The sequence below is a fragment of the Takifugu flavidus genome, chromosome 1 (assembly GCF_003711565.1).
Source record: "Takifugu flavidus isolate HTHZ2018 chromosome 1, ASM371156v2, whole genome shotgun sequence".
In the NCBI taxonomy this organism is placed as follows: Eukaryota; Metazoa; Chordata; class Actinopteri; order Tetraodontiformes; family Tetraodontidae; genus Takifugu; species Takifugu flavidus.
In genome coordinates this window covers 10,497,605-10,522,336 of record NC_079520.1, presented here as the reverse complement: position 1 = coordinate 10,522,336, position 24,732 = coordinate 10,497,605, and the positions used below count along the sequence as shown (strand labels likewise).

The window sequence follows — 24,732 nt, the reverse complement described above, 5'->3', positions numbered from 1 at the left end:
ATGAGTCGTTGATAATGTGTGCGCTCACGTGATGGGGATTTTCGGGATTGTACGCTGAACCTTCAGCCGACCCCCCCTTCCTCCGCCGGTCCAGCGGTGGCACCTATGACTCACTGGGTCTCTGTCCTCAAAGTCCTGCGTGCTAAACTGCTGCTTTGCTCTCGGTGCGCCTCTCTTTCTCCTCTCCCCATCTGTTCCAGCAGCCACCAGAGGAAAGCGTATTGGGTCAACATCTACGAGAAGCCTTACATGTCCTCTGAGCTCAATCCTACAGAGCTGGGGCTGTCTCAGACGTCCTGAATAATTAAATTAGCAGCCGTGATTTCCAGCAGCCTTCCTTGCATATTTCAAAATCCTTTTTTTACTTTTCAACACAAAGACCGGAGCTATTTCCGTTGCCCGGCTTTAAACGGGTTGTTTTATTCAAGCTGTTGCGATATTTCCGTAACTTCTCAGAGCGACGGTTTTTACTGAAGTGCAGATAAGCAGAGCAATCGCAACGAGGAGCCGAATGAGCCAAGAAACACTGCTTAATAATTCACATGGTACAGACAATGATCCATGATCCATAATGGGTCAGTTGTGTACACTGTCAGACTGGATGAATCAACGCATAACACGCTAGAAAGACAAGTCGTAAACCTTTCAGATAGACAGGCTGGAGCCAGTGAAAGCGAAGATCACGACAAAGCCCCACAATGTGTTGCTTAGAAAGCCAATGTCCTTCAGTGTCCTATCATATGAGGAATGGCTCATCAAATCTCACCGGCATAATGTCATCACGCTTGCAAGGAGAAAAGGATAATGCCCTTAAATTACACAGCCAGAACAAGAGATGACATTGTTATGAAGCAAAATGAAAAATCAGCTGTAATTTATTTTGTGTCTTTAACATTCGTAGGTGCACTTTCTACCAGGTCAAACATCAGAGGCTCTCTGTTGTGCGCTCCCACATGAGCAAGATGAGCTTTGATTTGGGGATTTTAAGTGGCACTCCAGTCACTCCCTGCACCAAATCACAGACATGCCGTGTTTACACTCGCCGCCTTACTCCTTTACTGAGCACACAGAGTCTCCACTGAAAGAGAGAACAAGGACAAACTCGCTCGCAATCTGAAAGTCGTGAATCTCCGCAGATTCCTCGTCTCCACTTCCAGTTTTAAATTGCTCCGGGTTGTTGTCAGAATCGATTCCCAAGGAACCCTCCTTCGCCTCCCCATTTGTGTTCACTCTGTAACAAACAGCATAGACCTGGAAAGAGGCGGGGAGGTGTGGAACAGACTGATTAACCAGGTTAATAAAAGCCAATGTAGTTAACATAACAGATGTGTGAATAACAAGCATCCCCTGCACGGTTATTCTAAGTGCTGCATCTCCGGGAGTGCAGGTTTTACATTCTGGAAATCAAGCAAAACACAGCAGGAGATGCTCTTACAGGGCTGGAGAGGAATGCTGGCTCTCCTTCTGAACCCAGTAGGACACAAACTTGTTAAAAGAAAGCAATTCATGCAGATGTTGTGCGTGTTGTGCATAGAATTGGAAATGTAATTTAGCAGTCTGCGTCCTCGATGATGCATAGAGCCTCTGAAAAAAAGCTTACAATCTAACATGTCTCGAAAGCTTTTGATTTCTTCAGTTTCATCTTCGAGCGAAAACATCCTTAAGCCCTGCTAAATTCATTGCAGATATCAGGCATCAAAGGGTTGCTGCAATAACGGCGGAATAATCCTCTGTTGACACTTGTGTTTTTATCACCAGCTTTCCACAGGTAGTGCGCAGCCGTGGATGCACATAAAATTACCACCGCAGCAACAGTAAGAGCTGCGGCTCCTGATCTCAGGAGGAGGCAGCCTGCAGCAGAGGCTGGAGGGCTTTGTTCCTGCGCACAGGTTGCTAAGGAAGACATGACACACTCTAAACTTTAACTACCCCGTGTATTTATTTACATTTATTTATGTTAGAGTTCCAAACAGCCTGATCCATGACTTGTGTGTTTGTTTTTTTCCTCCATTCTCTCTCTCTCTCTCTCTTTTATGTCCTCCACAAATCTTCCACCATCCGCTGTGGCCTCTGCGCGGTGAATCCAGTTATCTCAGCGTCTGGGTTTTTGTCACCTCTGCGTGGACGACGTACAGTTGATATGATCTCTTTGAGATATATTCTTCATCTGAATGTTACCTGTGGGTCCAGGTGTCCTGAAGCCAAACGGCCATGGTGCTGCATTAATCCAGCCTCCCTTCAGAGTCTGACTGATGCTGCACAGTGATGCAACATTAGTTTGGTCAATATTCGACCTTTTCATTTGTCTTCAGTGGAAAACATTGTTAAATCCTGAAGTCTTTGCTTCCTTTTTTAAGTCAGGTTTCATCCATCTCTCTGCCAGAGTCCCCAGTAATTAACAGACTGCGTCAAGTTGTCTGAGGCGCCACACAATGTCAGACACGTGCAAACGTAACCTTTCCATAATAATAACGAGTGGACTGATTTGACAATTTGGAGAAAGTGCAGGAATTGTTCCTGCTCAAACAGCGCTGTGGAGGAAAAAAAGAGCTGAATGTTCTGCGCTGCTGTTGCTTGGAAACAGATTGAAAGTGACTTTTTGGATAATTCCTAAGCTGGGAGGCAATCAGAAAAGGTGAGGGAATACTTTGACCTTCCAGAAAATATGTAATTGTGGGAGCCTTTGATCAGCCATTTGTTATTTATATGTAAATGAAGGCAGCGCAGCCGCAACACTGTGTACCATGAATTTAACATTAGTCAAAGATTGCTGTCATTTCGGGGCGATTCGTATCGGAGAATATTTTATTTACGCACAGCTTTTGCAGCTTTCGGCCAAATGAAATGCAGCCTTTTGGCTAATTGAGGTTAGTGAGCACACTGAGTGTCTCCTTTTTTGGACAACAGATTTGACTTTTCAATGTTCCAACTTCAGAGTTTAAAGTCTAAACCATCGTTCTGCGAAGCAGGTTCTCTTTTCTCCATTTATTTGTGCAACCACGTGACACAAAAAAGAAAACTACCACACAACACTGGCAATCTTTTGCCTTGATTGTTTTTCACAGCAGGAAAACCTCATTTAGCCCCAATGTCCATTGGTCATGCTCTTTAAATAGTACCACATGCTCTTGAAAATGTATAATAAAAGTCTTTACATTAAATCATTATGAAAAATATATTATTAATGTACAAAATCTTGCATATTACACATGATACAATGAACAGTCTTACATGAGCCGAACCACAGGATATACTAGAAAACACAGAAACAATCTGACATAGAATTCCAATTATTGTACAGTATGTTGACAGAAACCTGCTCCATGACCTAGACTTCAAGAGTTTGTGTACTCTGGGATGGAAATCTCATCCGTTTCCTGTATCCGAGCCGGTGTCGGCGGGCCGACGAGGATATAATCGAACTCCTGGTGCTGAACTTGTTCGTAGACGCTCTGCAGTCCGTTGCTTTTGGGTATGTGAGACGGGTAGTAGTTTTCCCTCCTGGTGTCCCGAGGAAGCGAAGCTGTCCTGGAGAACGTTGACATTTGCGCTCCGCAGGCCATGCTGGTGTTGGGCCTTGTAGCCGAGGGACTCCAACAGCGGTCCGAGTGTCCGAGCACCTTGCACTCACTTGTGCAGGCCCACAGACCTGTGGAGTAGAACAGAGCTGTCAGGAAGACTGAGCCATATTCATATACATCACCGTGTGGTAAATCTGTATCATAATCACAACTTGGTTTGGTAAGCAGCCCTCGCTGCATCACTGTTGCTAACGCTAATCTGTGCAGCACTCACTGTTTGTTGGTGGCGACTCTTTTTTGTGCACATCTCCACTAATGTCTGAGTCGCTGTCATTGAAGTCGCTGTCCCCTTTCCCGCTGTCCTTGCCGCTGATGTGGGGATCTCTGGCTGAGATCGTTGTAAATGAGTTACCTTTCCAGATTGTTATTGGCCTGACTGTTTCCTTTCCATAGCCGGGCAGTGTGGAGTAACCCTGCAAAGGCACCAACCCAGAGTTTGAGTCAAGATGCAAACCATAGTCAATTCAGCCTGAAACGAGGTTTCAAAGAAGGCTAACAGCCTGACTTGCCTTTAATTTGCCCTCCATCGCTCTGCTGTTGGACTCGAACATGCCTGCTGTCTGCCTGCCATCTTCACAGCTTGTCTCTGTTGCATTGCCGCTGGCTAGTGGAGGATTCTCTGGCAATGGATGAGCATCAAACACTTTTCCTTTGTGGTTGGCAATCAATGAATCAATATGACTGCTTTCCACTTTCTCCACATCTGGGACATCTTCTTTTTCATCACGCGCCCCCTCCCTGGTCTCTTTCCTCCTGCGGTTGCAAATGGTTGTGATGAGAATAATAGCCAGCAGGAGGAGAGAGCAGCTCCCTGCCAGGACGATGATGATGGCGATGGACGTGTCCCATTCAAAAAACACTTCGCTGTCATTTTGGGCCAGGGAGGGCACACTGGGCAGAGTTCCTTCAGTGAAGCTCACGTGTATAATAGCTGTGGAAGTGAGCGAGGGGGATCCATTGTCGCTGACCGCCACTGTGACTTTGACAGTGTCTGAGAGATCATACGTCAGCTGTCGGCTCACGTGCACCTTCCCCGTGTCTTTGTTGATGGAGAAGCCCAGGTGACCTCCCTCTATGATTTTATAGGACAGCTGTGCGTTGACGCCCTCATCAGCGTCTGTGGCCTTTATCTGGGTTAGTACATAGCCCCCGGGTGAATCTTTAGGCAGAAAAACCTCAGCGGATCCTTTGTAAAGAGGGGGCTCCACGATCAAGGGCTGGTTGTCATTCTGATCGAGTATTTTTAGCCGGATGACAGCTGTGGTCTGCAGCTGTGGTGACCCCCCATCACTCGCCTGGACGTGCACGTCTAGCTGCTTCATTACCTCGTAATTAAAGCTCCTCAGCGCATACAAAGAGCCTGACACCGAATTCAAGGACACGAAGGTGTTGACCGGAGACCCCATGATTACACTGTCCACCAGTCTGTAAGTGATTTTGCCATTATTGGCCAGATCGGCATCGCTGGCCTCCACCGTGGTGATGTAAGCCCCGGGGGGGTTGTTTTCCACCACAGAAACTTCAGTGACACCTCTGGCGAAGTGAGGGGCATTGTCATTCTCATCGCTGAGCCTGATTGTGTACTGAATGATCTTCCTCATTGGGGGGGACCCGAAATCCTCAGCCATGACCGTCAGGTTGTACTCGCTGATCCTCTCCCGGTCTAACGAGGCTGCTGTCACGATCATGTAGCTGTCCTCGTAGGCTTGTCTCAGTTTGAAGTGGTCGTGTCCGTATAAGGAGCAGTGGACCTGACTGTTCACACCCGAGTCTCTGTCCTGGGTGCTGATCAGCGCCACCAGACTGTCCTTGTCCGCCGCCTCGCTGATGTACGCGATGCCCGTCGTCATAGAGGTCATCGGGGTGATGCTTATTTCCGGAGCGTTGTCATTCACGTCGGTGATGTGGATGATGATTTTGCACAGGGACGGGCTCGGGTTCGCGCCCAGATCGGTCGCCTGCACGTCTAACTCGTACGTGGTTTTCTCCTCGAAATCCACGGGGCTCCGGAGCGTCAGGCGCCCCGATTTATGATCCACTTGGAAAAGTTGTCGGATTTCGTGAGAAACCTGTTTTCCGAACCCGTACACCACCTCTCCGTTCAAACCGTCGTCGGCGTCAACTGCGTTTAAGTTGAGGATGACGGTGCCAACCGGCGCGTCCTCCGGCAGAGTGACGGAAAAGCTGTTCTGGTCAAAAACTGGACTGTTGTCATTAAAGTCCGTCACCAGAATAGTTATTTTTGTGGACCCGGATCTGAACGGATGTCCTCCGTCAGTTGCGACCAGATCCACGGTGTACGAGGACTGAGTCTCCCTGTCTAGTTCTTTCATTAGCACCAATTCCGCATATTTAACCCCATCCGCTCTCAGGAGCACGTCGATAGTAAAATGACTGTTGACAGAGATTTGATAGCTTTGGATGTAGTTTGAGCCGACGTCTGCGTCCGCGGCTGGGTCTAGAGGGACGCGGGAGCCCACCGCCGCGTTCTCGGAGATCTCCACTATAGATTCCTTGTTTGGAAACTCCGGGGAGTTGTCATTGATGTCCCTTATTTCCACCGCGACGTGGATCAATTTGTAGCGATCTTTGGAGAAATTTACTACGTCAAAAGTAATGAGGCACTGTGGAGTGTGTCTGCAGATTCTTTCCCTGTCAATTCGCTCCCCGACTGTGAGCTCCCCGTCGCTTTCTCTCACTCTAATGAATGAATCATTGAATTGTTTCATCATTCTAAAATTGGTCTTGGAAGAAGACAGACTCAAGGACATGTCCTTGGCAAGGGTTCCGATGACTGTACCTGGTGCGCCCTCCTCATTGGTCTGGTATCTAATAGTATTTCCCTCGGACAGAGACAACGAAGCGAATAAAAACTGATTAACGAAGAGTATTAAAATCCACCGGTGCCAATGAGTGAGAAAATGTCCCCGGACCATCTTCGTGGTGTTATTTCCCCCGCTGAGCAGCCCAGGAGTGCGCCGAAAAGATGCCGAGTTCACCTCTGGAGCGAGCTCTCCATGCAGCTCCCGCTTTCATCAACTGAACTGAGCTGCAAGTGAAAGTTAGTCGCTCATTGCGCGCAGCCAGTCTGATACGCTTGTTGCCTCGCCTTCAACACAGCTCAAAATTCTGCAGTGGCGGGGTTTATACAGCTCCTCATGCTAATGAGACCAAGTGTGACCAATCCCTCTCTCTGGAATTAAAAATACCCCCATATATATATAAATATATTTATGAAAGAGAGGCTTTAAGCCTGTTTTCAGAGCGTGCGCTAAACTTGCAAATAGAAAAAGATACGTGAGTGCTTGAAGATAGCTCCTGCACTTTTTTTTTTATCGCTCCTCTGCAGCCATTTTATTTCGCTAAAGCTTATTTTTCCTTCTTTTGATGTTTAGTTTAGTCTCCCCCGTGCGCACAGGTGCGCGGGCGTGTGCGCCAAGCGCGCACTCCGCGGGGCCAGGACAGTGGTTTTGGGGAGAGCTGAGCGAGGTTTTGTTCCGGATGCATCTCATTTCGGGGGCTGATTGTTGGGGAACGCGCTCAGATTTGGGAGAGTGTCGGTATTGTCTTGCTTTGAAAGCCGCAGCAGAGGGAGGCTGAGGTTCTTTAAGCGCATGTTCCCAAAGGCATTCCACAAGAGTCTTTGTTTAGGATCACACAGGCTGGCTCCTTCCCGTAAACGTATTGGATACACCTGTAATGCATGTTTATCTTCTGGGCTCCCGCTGCAGCCTCCAGGGGGTTCAAACCTTGAGGAGTTTTACATGACATTATGATTTATTTATTTATTTTTGCACAGATGATTCCTGATCATGTTTTAAGTTGAAGCTGATCTTTGAGGAAAGCTTGACTATGAAGACTGTTGTGTTGCCTCAACCTTTCATGTTTAGCTTTCTTATAGCTCGCTTGAGAACACGGCTGCAGGGTTCTGAGAACCTTAGAACAATGTAGGGTTGGTTGGAGCTGGAAATCCAGCTTCCACACCAAACTAGTGCTTTTGTGGTTGAATAGTGTGAAATAACTGCATCCAGACACCAAAACCTTGACAGCCATTCTTCTCAGCAGCACAGAAGGTGAAACCACAAGAATGGAGACATTTTCTATGACACAGTCAACTGTTGCTATTCCTTTATCAGAATGCATGTCTACATTTCTACCATTCAAAACATGGGATTGATAAATGGAAATATTCACAGTATTTCAATGCAAATCCCTTGAGCGCCTCATGCGCCTGTCCATTTAAATTGTCTGTCCAACCTGTGCTGCAGCTTATTACATTACATTCTCCAACAAAATTATGTGAGTAATATGAATTCCTACAGTATAATTGTTCCATTACCAAGAATCTGGTTGTTAAAAAAATCAATTATTCCTCTGCCCCTGCTTACAATTTATCTCTGACTCTTTAACTTCTCCATCTATGATGCGTATAAATGAGGTGGGGAGGAAAAATTGCTTGAAAAAACAAGGGGGGGAAAAAGTGACAGCTTGTGTGCATTTCCCTCAATTCATTAGTCAGCCACAGACGCCGCAGCAGGCTGCCGCTGAAGCCCAAACAATAATCTAAACATTAGCTAACAACTGAAATATCTGAAACACTGTCAGAAGCCTGCGGGGACCCGTTGAAAATGGTGCAATGGGAGGCGGTCGGGCAATTCTCAAGAACGGCTGATTACATTTACTGTATAAGCGCAGAAACAATGCTTATTTTTAATCACTTGTAGATGTTTAATACCCTTCGGAGTTGGATTAAATTGCTATAAATATTGAAAATAATTGATGTTTTATACAAAAGATTGAAAGAGCAGTTTGGCAAAAATAATTAAGACGGGGTTTCATGTGTGAAAATGGAAGAACATTAACTCGGGCCTGCATCCGGGGAAGATAAGAATAGGAGGACTGTACAATTCAGTCACTCAGGACTAAATGGAAATGCAGGAAATTTACTGACACAGCTGCCTTTGTCTCATCCTGAAATTAATTTCTACCAATGCCGAACAGAAGGTGCCACATGCAAAGCAAATCAATCTGAGCCGATATTCATTTTATTCATCACGCTGTAGCACGCATAGACACGCACACGTGCGCGTCCACGTGGCCATTTGATATTATCTTCAATTTGTGCTGTCATTAGGGGGCTAAATTTGGAGGCGCTCCGCTGTGGATGAAATTTAGGAAAATGGTGTTCTTAACTGCACCCAGGGGAAGGAGGGGGGGGGGGGGATTTGGCAAGCGCACAACAAAAGCTTCACTCATTAGTATTTTGGTGGCAGCTGTATTCATAAAGTCACCATGTGTGATGCTGAATGTCTCTTTTGGAGTGAGAGACCCACAGTCAAACAGCATCTGACTCTCAGCTTTGTGGTCCATGATTGCAGTTTTTTGGTTTAATGTTTCAGCTTCGTGGTCTGAAGGTGTATCGATCCATTCCCCTCTCAAAAGTGTCATTTCCAGTAACAACAGCTGCTATTTAGAACGAGACAGACAGAAAGAAAGAGCGAAGACACATTTAGCAACAATAGGTGGTAACGGCCAGCTGCTAAACCCCTGTTATTCCAGTCAGAAACATCACAGATAACAGGCTGTATCATGTCACTTTCAGGAATCACAATGGAGCATGAGGAGGAGGATCCAAGCTTCTGGATTGCAAAGTTGACTGAAACCTCCATCCTTGCACGGTGGGAGCACGTCAACAGCCAATAATTGAGTTTTCATTGCAGCATGACTGAGCCTGCCGTTAGATTTGGAGGCAGAAGGTAAAATACACCTTAGCTTGATATTTATAACAAGCTTGGTTTTCCATAACTCCCACATTTAATCCCAGTAAATCCTCCCTCAGTATTTACACACCTTCCTCTTTTAGCGACGCCAACTCTTCTGTGAGGCGCGTTGGATCCCCCCACGACATGCTGCTGCCACTGCTTCAGTGTTGTGACGGCGTTCTTCAGCTGACAGCCGTCCCTCTTTGTTTATGCTGTTTCAGAGCAGTTCCCTTCCTGCTGAGCGCTGAGTTTCATAACACAGTGGATACTTTTGTCTTCCTTCCCTCCAGCATCTACATCAGGTCTCTGCTGCTGATCTGGGATTGATATGAGCCGTTCCTACCAGAGCAGATTCATGCCTTTTGCATTATGGCAGCTTTACAGTCCCAAGGTCGTTCGCTCACTCGCTCAGTTGCTCAGTCGGTCGGTCGGTCACTCAGTCGGTCGCTCAGTCGGTCGGTCGGTCGCTCACTCGCTCAGTTGCTCAGTCGGTCGGTCGCTCGGTCGCTCAGTCGGTCGATTGGTCGGTCGCTCGCTCAGTCGGTCGGTCGGTCGCTCATTCGGTCGGTTGGTCGGTCAGTTGGTCGGTCAAACGATCGGTCAGTCTGTCTTGAAATTTTTCTGACATGTTCACGTTTCAGACTTTCAAGGTCATTGAAAGCATCTACAGTTAAGTCACATGACACCCTTTAGCCAATCGGAACTGTGGTCCAGCCCTTTCCTGCACTGGCCCAGCAGTCAGGACGCAGCCACGAGAGCCCACAGGTGAACAGCATTGTGTTCTTCCTCTTCTGGTAGACGCTCCACATCTTATGTAGGCTGAATTGTACCCTTAATGAGCGCAGAGGACGCCTTTTGGAGAGTTTTTTCGTGGGCGATTGTGCTTTCGATTATATTAAAGAAGGTCCAACAGCTGTGGATGTAGATGGGTTATTATGGGATCATACAGCATTTACTTGAACTGGGAGACAGAGGAGTGGATGTGAATTTATGATAAGTAAATGGTTGTTTGTGACTGAGAGGGTATTTAGCAGAGGGGTGACACCACTGTGCTTTGCCACTTGCACAGAGTATTATGGCTTGATTTACATATTATTTTTAATTGTACTGTGGCGCCTGAGTAAACACATCTTGACCGCACTTGAGGCGATTAATTTCGTCTCATTTTGACCTTTATCCTCCTAAACATCTGTGATTCAATTACGAGTGGCTCCGCAGTCAAAGATAATAAAGGGAGAAAAGTTTTATAACAAGACGGAATCCAACTTCGGTGCGATGAGCTCAAGGTCATAACATCGTAGGCTGTGAATTCATGCGACATTATGAAGATTAAAATTTAATTTTTACATTACCGGCGCTATTTTGATGTAATTTTGGTTCAAGGTGAAGGCAGAGCCACTGTCAGATTCATCATAATAAAAAAATGCATGCCGCTGAATGAAAATGAAGATCAAATCCTCGCCTCTAATATTGTAGGCTGTATAATTGTAATAAAAGCTGCTGTGACCGCCTCAAAGAGATTCAGTAAGAGAGGGAAGAAAACAGCAAATGATAAAGAAGAAAGGAAACTGTTGCAGAGAAAGATATTACAAATTTACTGTTGGCCCACAGACACAATTCCATATTTAATGGGATTGTAAACGCATTCAGTTTCAAGGGGTGTCTTTGCATTTTTTACTCCTCTAATCACTCTGGTCCATAATGTGCCTTAAGAAATGCTGTGATACTCTACTTTTATGGAAGGCACTTAGCCTCCCATTCTTTCCCTGCCCAGATTGGAAATCAGAGGCGTGCTCCACTGTGCTGGAGATTTCTTGCCTTAAAGAACATAGCATTCAACGCCTGTAGCTCTACTGCCTCTACTCCATAGGTTACAGCGGTGTTGATTTTACCAAGGAGAATAAAAGCTTTTTACACTTTCGATTATACATACATTATGCATACATAATTTATGCACATTACAATACAAACACACTAGTTTGAGTGTTGCAATTCCATTCAGTGTACTGCAGCTCAGAGGGAATAATTGGCAACAACTTGCATGCACTGAGGTAAAGATAAACCTTAAAATATTTGGAAATATATATTTTTGGAAATATTTAGTGAAACAAACTGCACACAGCATCATATAATTACATCGTATCAGACTTTTATCCCCTCGATATTCACCACTTAATATCCCGACTGAAACAAATACAGGATCAGTCATTTCTTGTGTAGCTTGAGCTGCTATAGCGTGCTAATTAGCCGTGTATCAGGGTGTTAAGTCTGTCAGGTTTCACAGCCTGTCAAGTGCAGGCAGCTCAGTGGCCGTCAGATGTAATTACCCCTCAACTGTTCAGGCTTATTGCAGACCCACCTTAGTTCCGCAGCCCCCTGATATTGCTCCTTTGGTGAATTATTGGCATGATTTGAAGCCCGTCGACCATATCGATCATATTAAAAACAAAGATAAAAGTGTAACATGTGGAAACGCCTGTACACCTGTCACTGATGATCTGCTATCGAAGAAGAATTTGAAAAAAACAGATACATTTACAGATAAATGGCAGAAGGTGCTAATCTAGTGTGTCTATATTAAAAATGATAGATTCAGCCTGTGTAAATCATTTTGACTGTGAAACAAAGCAGATGGTTTGGAGTGTTACCATAACAATTGTGTGGTTATCTTATTGATGACAAGTTGTTGTGTCACATGTCACTGACATTTCAGAGCACCACAGTGCTGCAGAGAGCTCAAACAGGAAGGCTGCATGTCTGGAAAAATGGATGATGGGAAAATGGGAAGATAGCGAAATCCAGCACCGAGGACAAAATGTGCTGGCAGATTAATGGGGGCTGTTGTTCGTCCTCCTTGTGAATTATCACAAGGAGGACGCGCTGCCTGACATTATGTCACCTCCATGAGCGCTGCAGAGATTGAGAGATTGGCTGGTATTTTCATACGCAGCAACGACTGGTGTCAAACTTCAGTTGTGTTTGACCATCAGTCATGATGAAAACCAGTCAATAAAGCATAACCAACCACCCCTATGGTGGTGAGCTGGCTTCGCTTTTGAGGAACTCTCTTCTCATCCATCTTTACATAGAATCTGAAAAGAGTTGTTTGTTTTGCTGTGTTTTAATGCTATTTCTGCTATCAGTTGCATGATGTCTGTTTAACGCACTTGTTCTGTGTTGAGAGCTGAACGTTTCATTAGTTGCCATTAGTGACCAAATCAGCTCTGTACTTGGGTGATGTTACTGTAAATGTTACTATTTTAGGCTGCAGCCTCACATTTACTTCCAATGGGTTGTTTTCCTTAAAAACTAGTGCCAATTTATGCAGATTGTGTAGACAAATCTGGTCTTTAATGAATGGTTATTTGCCAGTACATGGAGTTTTCTCCTCCTCCTCCTCTGGAATAATGCAGCAACATGGTCATAGCCTGCTTTTTTTTAAATGTGTAGTTTGCATTGATATGTTGACCCGGGTCACACTAATACCTGTAGTATTTTCATTTTATTTAAGAGGGTTTTTAAACTTCGCATTAATCCTGAGAGCCTGTCAGGTTTTGGGGGGGTTTGGGTTATTTTCAATATAAATGCGATCTCAAATTTGCCCATGAAAGTGAAGGAAATTCCATTAAAATGATCTGATAAAAGGACACAGCCGCGACATTTGAAGGCTTGCGAGATTTTCCGATACGTCGTAGATTGTTGGCTGTTGGAATGCAGTCCTATAAACATGCGCCTCAATTCAGCCTCAGACGGCCACAGATCCCACAGGCAACATCAGATCTTTTTGTTCTTAAGACGCTCTCTGCTGATTAATTCAAACATCAAAATAAAACTCTGGTGTTTTCATGTGAGAGCGTGAAAGCTTCCAGTGTCACATGGGGGTTTCAAAACCTCCCACTGGAAGCCTTAAACTTAGAAAGGAGCCAATGTTATGTTTTATTGATTCTTCTGCTGCAGTTTGGAGACAATCAGGCGGCTGAATATTTCAGTTTCTCCTCTTGTTTGGACTGAGCGCCGTATTCCACTTTTCAAGGTGTCTCTCCAGACATATCCCTTAACAGAAATAAACAAAGTTATTATAGAGTAAGACAAGATTCAGACAGAAAGTCAATGCCAGGGGCTTTGGAAAAGTCCTCTGACAGTCCGTTGTTCACTTCAGACTGTCACGCTTCATTGTTCTTTAGGGAAGATGACTGTTGTTTAACTTTAAATGTTACTACGGAGATTAGAGACTCACCGCTGGAGAGTCTCAACTCGCAATATTGTGCATGTAAATGAGAATTTATGTTTTGCTACTGGCTCAGAATGCTGAAGACAGATCGACTTAAATATGTACAGTAAGTGCGGAGCGTAGGAATTTAGGTCATCTTTCACAGGCGGCGAGATTTTCTCCCTTTGCTCCTACATTTTAAGAGAGGGAGGTGTTGTGTGTTTGGGGGGGTTGGTGCTCATATCTCTAATGCACTGTGACCATCATGCCATATTCAATGCAGATGGCGATGGCATCGCCAACATTTAGAGTTTGCTCGCCACAAGCGTTATTATGGCTGTTTGGACTCAACTCGGCGTTTGAAACATGAGCTGAATGGGACCCGATGAGCTGTAATTATGTAAATTGTATTCAGAGGGATCAGCAATAGCTCATGTGGAATGAACATGTCAACAAGGTGTCCTCATTCAGCGTGAGACTGTGCTAATTAAACACGACCATTTGCGCTAAACACATGGGAACACTCAGACTTAAATTAAAAAAAAGAATAATAATAGAATGCTGATGGTAAAGTATTATTTTTCAGCAGGGAGGAAAAAAGGCCATTTGTTGTGTAAGTGTTAAATTCACCTGTGAGGTCTGTCCAGGACTATTAAACTTTATACGCACGGCTGACACGTGTGTAATGGAAGTGCTAACACTTGAAACATCCTGTGTGTACGGTAGCCTTTCCGATGACATACTATATAAAGCGGGGGGGTTGATTTATTACACTGGTTATTTGTCTTGCCGACTTAATGCCTGAATTGGACTTGACAGCGACCATAGATAAGCTACTGGGTGCTGAGGTCTGAGACTCATTGTACCTGAAGAGAAAGATTAATGCAGTCTATCACAAAACATAAACACCCCCCTCTATTTTCTATGGTATCGTTCTTCCAAAGAAACTGTATTTATCTGTTTGTTAGTGGGAACATCAGAAGCACGCTGCCCCCAAGGTGACGCAATTACTGAAGGTGAAATGGGGAGGCGCACGGCACCTGTGAATGACACTCCAACACATGCAGGGAGTAAAACAAAAAGAGGAAAAAAGAAAAGTTCTGAAGTTTTGCTTTGGCATTACTCCCCCTCCTCCTCCCCCTCCTCCTCCTCTTGCATTTGCCCAAGATGAATTGGCTTTTCAGATTTAAGAAAGTGCACGGCTGAAATACAAAAAGAGGCTCATCTATCAGCCCCTGAATAGTGAGAGAAAATCCTACGGCTGTGTGCAGTAACAGGGTGTGTGTGGGGAGGGGCGGGGGGGCTGTGTTGTTGGTCTGATTAGACCCTGGGCTGGTTCTGCTCAAGGGCTCGCAGCAGAAACATCAATCATCTTTTTCTTTTTGAACCACTTGAGACAATTTCCTCAGTGTAAGCACCCTTTGAATGTACCAGCATCCATCAGTGAGCACTTATTACTGCTTGGCTGTTGATTATGTAAAATTCCAAGATGACACGGGCAAGCGGCGGTATAAGAATAAAAAAAACCCATCCAGCGTGCTCCACCATCAGTCAAGTAAAGTGGTAAACAAGGAAAAAGGGAGATTTTAGCAGTAACTGTATGGGGATATGTCAGAAAATACTGATAAAAGTTAAAAGGCCTGCCATCCTCTTAACACACAGACAAAAGAGGCATCACCAATTACATATGGAAAGCTTTTATAATGTTGTCTTGGTGTCAAGATCTTAATTTTTGATGCCACTTTGTGTGCTTCTCCAGCATAAATTGGACTTCCATTTTTTCAGGATTTTTTTTTTTTACCTAAAGTGATAAGAGGTAAACACCAAAACCCAATAACTGTCAGCTCAACATTAAATCAAACTGACAAGTCTCCTAAAAGGTGCAGCCATGAAAAATTAACCGGGGGGATTTTCGAGGAGAGATTTTCTTTTTTCCTAACACTCCTCCTTCCATCCATCAGTCTCAACTGGTGGCCCCGGCTATAAAAACACAAACTGCCGAGATAACGTTCAATAATAAAATCGGACGATTTCAGAGCGGGCCTTAAATTCCTTTCTATATGCTGTGCTCCGTTGTTTATTGCCTCACATCATGGTCTCATATTCCACAGACGCAACTCCTTTTAGCCTGACATAGATCTGACCCAGGTGGAAGCGCCGTCCTTGAATTGCTGTCATTCAGCCGTCCCGTCTCTTCATGGGCGGATGCTGTGACCCGTTATTGAAGACTTTACGGGTTTTATGGGATCACTCTGCCTCAGCTGTGTTCTGAGTTCAGAAACGCTCAGAGAAAATCAAGTCAAGCCCCGGCAGTTAGCACGAGTGACATTAAATCCTTAATAGTTATTGGTAAGATATTACAGGATTACAGCACGCTGGGGTATTAAGAGCGAATGGAAACCTGTCAAACATCCTCTCTGAGATTACCAGGCTTCACGCTGATGTGTCTCACAGCACTTCTGTTTGTACCATAAATCTCATCAAAATGTGCATATATGGCAGTTGTGGAAATGCAGCCTAAAATTAGAGAGGGAGGACCTTCATCGCCCTGACACATGTAGGTCTCCAGTCACTCTGCTTTGCACGGTTTCCAGAGAGCAATCACGGGAAGACGGAGCAAAGGTACCACAAACTTAAACACGTCAGCCAGTTTCAGACGTGTGAAGCAACAGAGTGCTTCACCAGCGCCAGCGGCTCCTGGCCTTGGGCCTGGGCTGTCTGATTCAGAGATTCACACTTGAGAGCACAAGCGGAGATGGAGCCTACGAAATCCTTGATGCCCCGCACAATGAGGCCATTTCAGAGCAGATCACGGTCGATTCCTGCTGGTGCTGAAAGGAGAGGAAAAGCATTTTGACAGGCCAATGAAGAATTTATTTGAGATGTCTCGTGGTGTTGGGAAAATTTGTGCACTCTTCAAAAAGCTACGGGGAAAGCATCGGAGGGCACGGGGATAGGGGGTTTACGTCGTTCCTGCGGCACCGTTCTAATGCTTTATCAACAAGTCCTCGATCGAAGATGACCAGTTGGAATCCAGGGGTGTTTTTCACGTCAAGTGTGTCCGTTTGATTTACCCATCCAGTTTGACAGCCGGTCCTCGCAGCAAACCGCACCGCTTCCACGACGTCTCGCTGTGCGCAGCGGTTTGTACAGGAACGCACATCCAAGAGGGAGAAGCCGAACACGAGGGAGCGTCAGAGAATTGATTTCAGTTGACAACAGAGTTCGCAGCTTGATTTTTACAGTGACAGGCTGTGACAGTGTACAGGTAGCAAACAACAACCCCGGATTATTTCTTACAACGTTCACTTGTCACCAGACATTACTTGTAAACATCGGGTGGGTTCATGTCTTCGTCAGAAATGTCTGTTCTCTATGAAGACACAGAAGAAGTCCAAGAAATCATAGGTAGAACCACTTTAAATGTAAACCTCTGGAAAAGAAACCTGATAAACTAATCACACTCTTGTCAATAATATTGTTGCTTATATATTTCATTGAATTAAGATGATATACAAACTTGTTAGACCTCGATCATCAAAGTAGAGCCTTCAGTGTACGTGTAATAATCTGCCTTATTCAGTTGGATTAAAAACGTTATGGCGTATGGAGAACATGCATGAATCCACTTTCTGGTGCAGGCTGGTGACCGCAGAACCAACTCAGCTACGCAGCATATTGGACTTCTCTCTAGGCAGTTTGAGTAGAAAATACACTGTACAGAGGGTTTGTCCCCACCAAAAGACTTTCGGATTGAGGTTCCACGTCAATACGAAGCCAATGTTAGCCAGGGTACCCCCGATAAATGTCAGGTCCACAGTCGGTCCCCCTCTGCCTGACCGACTGACACAATTACCAAGATGATAGCAAAAAAAAAGATTAATATTGCCAGGGGCATGAGCTTTGCAAAGGTTTTGGAAATCTTTTCATTTTGGTTTTGATATCTAGACTGGTTTATAGGTAAAGTAAAGCTTGTTTGACATATTTACGTATATGCCCTTCTGTCGTGAGTCTATTATTTAAATGAATTTTGATTCATCTGAATTAATCCAAAGCAGCCCTGTGATTAATTTGATTTAATATTTTAATGGTTTGACAGCCCTACTTAAATCCTCTAATCATATTAGTCATGCAGTCTGTTTTGCCATGTTCGCAAAGATTTTATCACATCCATCCAAGAACTTCCTGCCTGCTCATTATTGCAGTTTTAGATCAATGCATCAGTCATTGTCATTATTACAGCTTCAGCACAGAAAGAAAAAGGAGCATCGATAGAAAAGGAGGGGCGCTGTCCAAAAGCGTGAGCCAGCACTTTTGAACTGATACGTGTCCCGTGTCATGTTGGTGGGGGGCAACAGGTCGCGTAACGTCTTTGCTCCCGTCAGTGATGAAAAATCACTTATCTCACATCGAAAACATTTGATATTTTTGCCCATCATTAATGTCTTAAACCCTCAGGTGTCGTTGAGTTTAGTTCCAAGACAAATTCTCTTCACTCGTGTGACATTATTGTTGTGCCTAATTTGTTATTCTAATTTGTTACTCCAGTTTCCCCCACGGACCAAAAGCATGCATCAGGTTGATTTAAGACTCTAAATTGCTCCTGTATGTGTGTGTGTGTGTGTGTGGGGGGGGGGGGGGGGGGGGGGGGGGGGGTGGGTGTGTGTGTGTCCTGTTCTGGACTGGTAACCTGCCTCTCCCCCAGTAAGCACTGGGATTCCAGCATCCCCAATTCCAGCAGGCACCAGAAGATGGATGATGACACCGTTCTGTGTCTGGTCCTTGATTCCTTCCTAAAGTGTGAATTAAAATCTCTGATAAAATGTTGCTTGTGTGACTTGTGGCTTAACTGATTGTTTTGATTGCTGTGGAGCGTGCACGTCACACACACACACACACACACACACAAGGCAGTGTGCCGCTCTCTGAGCCGAATGAATATCTGTGAAACAGGCAGGATGTAGCAGCCGCGGGGCATGTGAAATAATTTACTTTTATGCTGTATCCCTGTCTAACTGTCATCGGCTTTTATTTCCAGTCAAGCTCCGATTATTCTCTGCCAGATTGTTTCTTTACCGTCGTGGGTTTTTTAATAATTTAAGCCTGCTTCTGCTACTGGGTTCGAAGGTGGCAGCTTGTGAGCTGCACTGGCAGTGGGTTCCATTTCCATACAACCAGGGCAAAGAGAGAGAGAGCTCATATATCCTCCATCCTCCAGGATGGAGGATATATGAGCCTCGCTGGATGACATAGATGATAAACCTCCCATCACTTTCTCCTCTAACCCCTATTGTCTCGCTGAAGCTGCCTTTAATCTCATTTGACTGTTTTTTCCTTTGTAACGAGCAGGTGATTATGGAGGGAACGGATCAGTTCTGTTTGACCAGCATCGTGCGTGATCTTGTGTTCCGTTATGATCGAATGCAGAGAGAAGCCAACTCTCTCCAACTCTGCCAGCACTACGCACCTCACTCAAGCCAAAAACTAGCCACTGGAAGACTATGTGCGTAGTGAATGTGACCACGCAAACGCCGCGGGACGTGTCCACGCACACCCTCGCACTCACAAACAGAGGTTAATCAGCACAGGTGCAATGCAGCCACCTGCTGCGTTGCTGGGGGCTGTATCTGCAGCTCATCCCTGCGCCGCCAGGAGACACCGGCTTCCAAAAGAACCGTGAATTCACTAACTGCAAACATCAGCGTTTCCCTGGGAGAATAAATAAAAGGTTTCCAACAGAGTACGAAAGTTCAAACAGCTGTAGATCTGTATGCTTAAGCAAGGGTCACCGAAATAACGAACACGCGCTGAATCCACCAACCCAACGACACTAAGCTGCAATAAAATGAAATAACAAAATAAAATGAATGCTGAGAGAGAAAAGCTCCGGATTCGGTTCTGTTCTCATCTAAAGCAGACAGCTTGAATGTATTATCTATGGAAATGTGGCCTGCAGCCATGATGCAATACAGACGTAGCGCTCCTCCATTCAGCATGTACAAAACTTGGAAGTTCTGTGCTGGTGTCTTTTTTGGAGGCAACCATGTTTTTGCTGTCACCAGTTGGCCGGAGAATCATCCTCATTTTGAGTCTTTTTAGACTTTACCAAACAAACCACTAATACCAATGCATAAAGGTTGCAAAGATGCGGCGGATGATCTCATCAGAGGGTGTGGAGGACCTTGACTCCTCAGTTTCTTGCATTCTGAGGAAACATTTTACCGTGGGTAACAAACTGGCACCCATCAAAACTGTGGCTGTCAGTGAAGTGGATTTACAGTCTATGACTTCTGCCAGCTCGCATCAGTGACAAACCTCCCAAAACCTACTACTGCACTTGTGGCGCTGCAGAGATGGGTTTGCTGCACCTACCTGCCGCTTGTATTGTGATGGCCGCTGAATGTTCTGGGTCACGTTGCTCCGTTACACAAGGAGGAATTGCTAAGTATGAAACTTCAAATGTGAAGGGAGATGGTTTAAATATTAAAGCGGAATTCTGCCTGTGCTTGCAACATAAAACAGATCTGCCTCTGTTCACTGTTTCTCTGTTGGGGAATATATTCATGGAATCTATTCATGTGGGTTAGCTGACAGTGCTGATAGCAGGTGCATTAAAAATATAAAGTCTATAAATGATGAATAGAACAGGGAACTGGCACTCTTTTGTTCGGTGAATAGACGTGGCTCAATACTGATTATTGTTCTCCATTCAGCTAATATCTTCAGAAGTCTGCTTATGGTCAAGGACAAAACAGCCTATTCTTCGACTGGAATTAAATATTAATTCTGAGAACAGGTTATTTTAATAACGGTCCTGAGGGCTCTTATGGCCGTGCGGTTACATCACACACAATGGGAACACTAACAATGGTTCATTTCCTGACCAGACAGCGCCGTTATCTGCATCCCGACCTGAAGGTTTGATCTTATATTTGTACGACGGCTGACCGCTGCTCTCCGCTTCGCTCCGTTCTGACACCAGCAACTTTTAGGCCTCTTACACATTCAGCTTCACAATATGGCATGAAATAAAAATGAAGAAAGCACGATAGCCTACATGTGTTTGTTATGCAGCGAGGGTTTACATTTCAAGAGTAAACACGCATATTTTAGCATACAAGCCATGCGGGCACCTACATTTTCAGATTTGTCAAACAGTGTTTGTGCTTCAAGATTCAGCATACTAATTAGCCCCTAGGAGATCCATCTAACAGTTTGTGATTTTTTTTTTCCCCCTGATTTTTAATCAGTCTAATTTCTCTCTCCAACACACAGACACGCTCGGTGCCGCACACACAAAGCCTCTGTTTGCATAATGTGCTCACTGTCTGCTCCTCTGAGACTAAGCGCTATTTGTGCAACCTTGCATCTATGTGTATCTCTGCTCTGTGTGTGTGTGTATGTGTGTGAGTGTGTGTGTGTGTGTGAGTGTGTGTGTGCATAAGAGGGAGTGAGAGAGAGAGAGGGAGAGAGAAAGAGCGAGAGATTTTTCAAGTTTGTTTTCTATGTGGTTTGGGGAAAAGAGGTGTCCTCCCCGCCCTACATCTACACCCCCCCCCCCCCCATGTTGCCCTGGCTTCAGCACAGCCATGATTGCTCTGACAAATTCAACCCGGGGGGGGGGGGGACCTTCTGCCAGACTGTTTTTCGTGTTCCGTTATGGAAATGCAATTTCCCATCTCACTTCATCTAAAGTACTTAAACACTTCTTTGTTGGGAATGCGCCTGTCTGGCCTGTTAGCACATTTGCCTCCCTATAAGTGCTGTGTTGTTCTGCAAAGCTTAGATGAATTTCAGCTTCTCTGCAGTCACCCAGAAATTAGATTTTCTACAAATCGTGGGAAATGTGAACTGTGCTATTAGGATAGGTGGTTATTGCTCTGTAAATCAGCATTAGTGTATGTTGTTGTGACAGGAGGCTGCAGAATATCCTGTTTTCATCATCGCCGAATCTCCAGCATTATTGTGCTCTTCATTCACTTCCATTCAACCTTGTACAGCAGATGTAATGCACGGTGAGCGATTTCAATCCCAAAAGTATACTGTGTAGTCGCGGGCGTAGCAACGACCCTTCAACTGATGGTGCGCTCCTCAGGTACGGCACTGTCTAGACTGGAGGGGAAACAAGACAAAGGGGGGATGGGCATGTGTCAAAAAAGGAGCAAAAGAATCAGTGCAGAGCTTGAGACTGGGCGTTGTGCCTCATCCCTCCCTTCATGTCTTGCTGTGTATGTTTCGTTGCATCGGAAGAACGTGCTGGCTGTTCCAGCGTGACCTTTGACACTGGACTTCCCTGTTGCTCATGAGCCCTAAAGTCCTCACCTAGAACCTCCCCACTCACTTTCAACTGAGACACATTTGCAGCCTCAAATAAAAATGGTCTAGCCTTTTTAAGCCTTAATGCTATGATTAGAATAGAAGATAGACTGATAAGATACTAAAGCTAATTTGTGCAAGCAGATGCTATTAACTACTCATGTGAAATTAATTTATTACAATGAAATCAATTAGGATAATCTGCCCTCAACAGCAAACAAAGCAGACACGGGGACCCATCTCTGCACAGACGGAAAGAGAATTTCTTAATCTCATAATTAATAAGCCTCTCATATTATTATTTTTTTGTTGGTTTTGCTCTGGAGAATTTGAAATCTATTTAAATGTACAACAACACTATCGTTATCAGCCTTTCTCTCTCCTCCCTCTCTCTCACACACACACATTTTATTTCTTTAAAGGCAGCCCAGATTCGTTTTACGCAAGCTTACAATCTTCTATTCAGGGAGCCCTTTGGAAATGGCGAGCATTCATAATGGAGCTGGGATCTGATTAACCCCCTCGCTTTCTGACACAATGGCGGGCTACCCTGAGACTCAGCCCCGTAATGGAGTCCGCTATCTCCGAGCGCACTCCAAACATTCTCCGCACCGCAGGACCTGACAACTAGATCGGAATCCCATAACTCCCCTCTGGTCTCGGCGCACAGTGGGGAAACAACACATCCGCTAAGCTGCTGCCCCTCCACGTTAATCCATCTCTGTGCGCCAAACGCCAGCTCTTTACGCGCGCAGACCCACGCTTTGTGCTCCATCGTTATCGTTCCACCTTTGTTCCATTTAGGCTCTAATTCTAATGTAATGTGAAATCATAACCCTTGTTTTTCTTGTTTTTGCTGAAGACTATTTGATGTCATTTGCGATTGTTCTTCCCGTTCTTTTGCATTCATAAAACATCCGTCACAACATCTAAGACCGCAACTTGTTCATAAATTGTTATTACCTCCCTCTTTCCCTGGTCTTTTATGTGATGGAGGCGGCTTCACATGTGGATCCTCCACCTCAATGTTGCCATCTTCTGGCGTAACGGGATTAAGCAGGATGCTCACACAGGCCCGAGTCGCTGGTGCCAGATATGTCAGAGGGACTGATTACACCCCTCGGTGGCCAGTTGGCCCAACAATCCGCCCCAAGTGTCCAGCCCTGTGGGGACTGTCGGGTCCAGGCAGACTGGGGCTTGGTGAGAAGCCAACCCCGCGTTTAGCAGCCAGCTCATGCCCAGCCCGAGTGTCATCCGCACCTGCCAATGGGAGACGGTTCTCACACATCAGATAATGGCTGAGAGGAAATTGCTTCAAGGAGGCGGCATTCTCCGATCGCAGTATGGAGACGTGAAATGCGCACTTGGAGGAGGCTGGGGGTGGAGGTGGGGGGATCCGATCCTTGAAAAGGCACAAATTACTCCCGCATTGATATGCGCAAGTAGCCTACACAGAAAGAAGGGTCGGCATAAATATTTTCACCCATTTCCCTCCGTTTCACCCATTTCCCCCCGTGCGCACACGCACAAGCGTGGAGGCTGAGCGCAATCTGGCCGGCTTTGAGCGATGTGGGTGTCCGGAGACAATCAAATTTCTCCTTCTTACCTGTTACAGAAACAAGGAGATTTTTCAAGTTCTGCGGGCCAAGCGTGTCACACCTGAAAGGGTCGCGCGGCGCTCTGCTGATGTTTCCAACCCTTTGTCTCTGTAATAAAGACAAATTACACACCACCTTCTCTTAAACAGGTGGGGGAGAGCTTGGGCGAGAAGGCCCTGAGTCATCTGGCGGCGCCTGGGTGAAGGAGGCTTCCGCCTGTAGATGGCGCTCTCACACCTGGTTTTAATCCAAACCTTTACGGTCAACACCCTGTTTTTGAAATCACTGTCCTCGATTCCAGAGCCAATTTTGCTTTGTTTTCCACGATGACCCTTCAGTGTGTGTATTCTCTTAACAGAGGCGAGGCAGGGCTCGTTCTTTTTTTGTGTGTGTTTGCCGCACCCCGCCTCAGAGTCAGTGTTGGGCGGCAGCAGCATACCTGCTTGTGCATATGGTCAGAGCTTAGTCAACAACTGCTTAGGCATAATTAAGTGCAGCTAGCAAATGTTTTCCCCCCAATCGTTTTCCGCCAGAAAGTATTAGTTACACAGTGGGGAATGGTTGGTGTAGAGTGTATTGAGTGTGTGTGTGTGCGTGCGCACGTGCACGTGTGGGGGGGACCCTCAGCCAAGCACGGTTTGTCTCTGAATACTAATGCCTCTTTTGATCTGCCTCGGCTTTTAGGAGATTTAAACAACAAAATCTGTCTTTCTAAATTTCTTAATAGACTCAGCCTTTTGTGCCCAAATGGAAAAATCCTAGAAACATGTTTACAAGGCATCCATATTAATGTTCTGAGTTTGGATAAAACATATAGAGTCCACCGAGATCTTATTACAGGAAAGCTATGTTATTCATGCTTGGCCCTAATAGACTAATTAATTCATCATAAAATACTAAAACAAGAGAACTTTTTTAAATTTCCTTATGTTATGCATTTATCTCCATAATTGATCGGTGTTTTACAAACACATCTTTTCACATGTCCTAAATTCGGGAGCTGTGCAAAAGAGATTTCATCCCTCATGAAACGATCCAAATGCATTAGTTCCAGAGCTGCAGCGGCAACAAAGGAAACAGGAAGGGAGGAAAAACAATTAGACCTAAAAGCATCAAGGTTACAAGGAGCTGTGTGAATTATATAGCGCTAAAGCTATTTAGGAACATATTGTGACAGAATGCTGAGTGTGATTAGGGACAGTATGTTAAACATTTGGCCGGCCGTAATCATTTGGAGAGGTGCTGGGATGGGCTGTGCTTGGGTG

At 45.2% G+C, this 24,732-nt stretch overlaps 1 protein-coding gene across 1 annotated transcript; it reads right to left on the bottom strand.

The window, feature by feature from the left end:
* Nucleotides 1-2,970: 2,970 nt before the first annotated feature.
* Nucleotides 2,971-6,697, bottom strand: si:ch211-199f5.1 (protocadherin-8). The gene is made up of 3 exons (XM_057047589.1): nt 4,091-6,697; nt 3,796-3,994; nt 2,971-3,649 (listed from the first exon to the last, which is right to left on the bottom strand). Exons 1-3 carry the CDS (start codon nt 6,515-6,517, stop codon nt 3,336-3,338), a joined length of 2,940 nt encoding a protein of 979 aa, XP_056903569.1. The 5' UTR covers nt 6,518-6,697; the 3' UTR covers nt 2,971-3,335.
* Between the last annotated feature and the right edge of the window lie 18,035 nt (nt 6,698-24,732).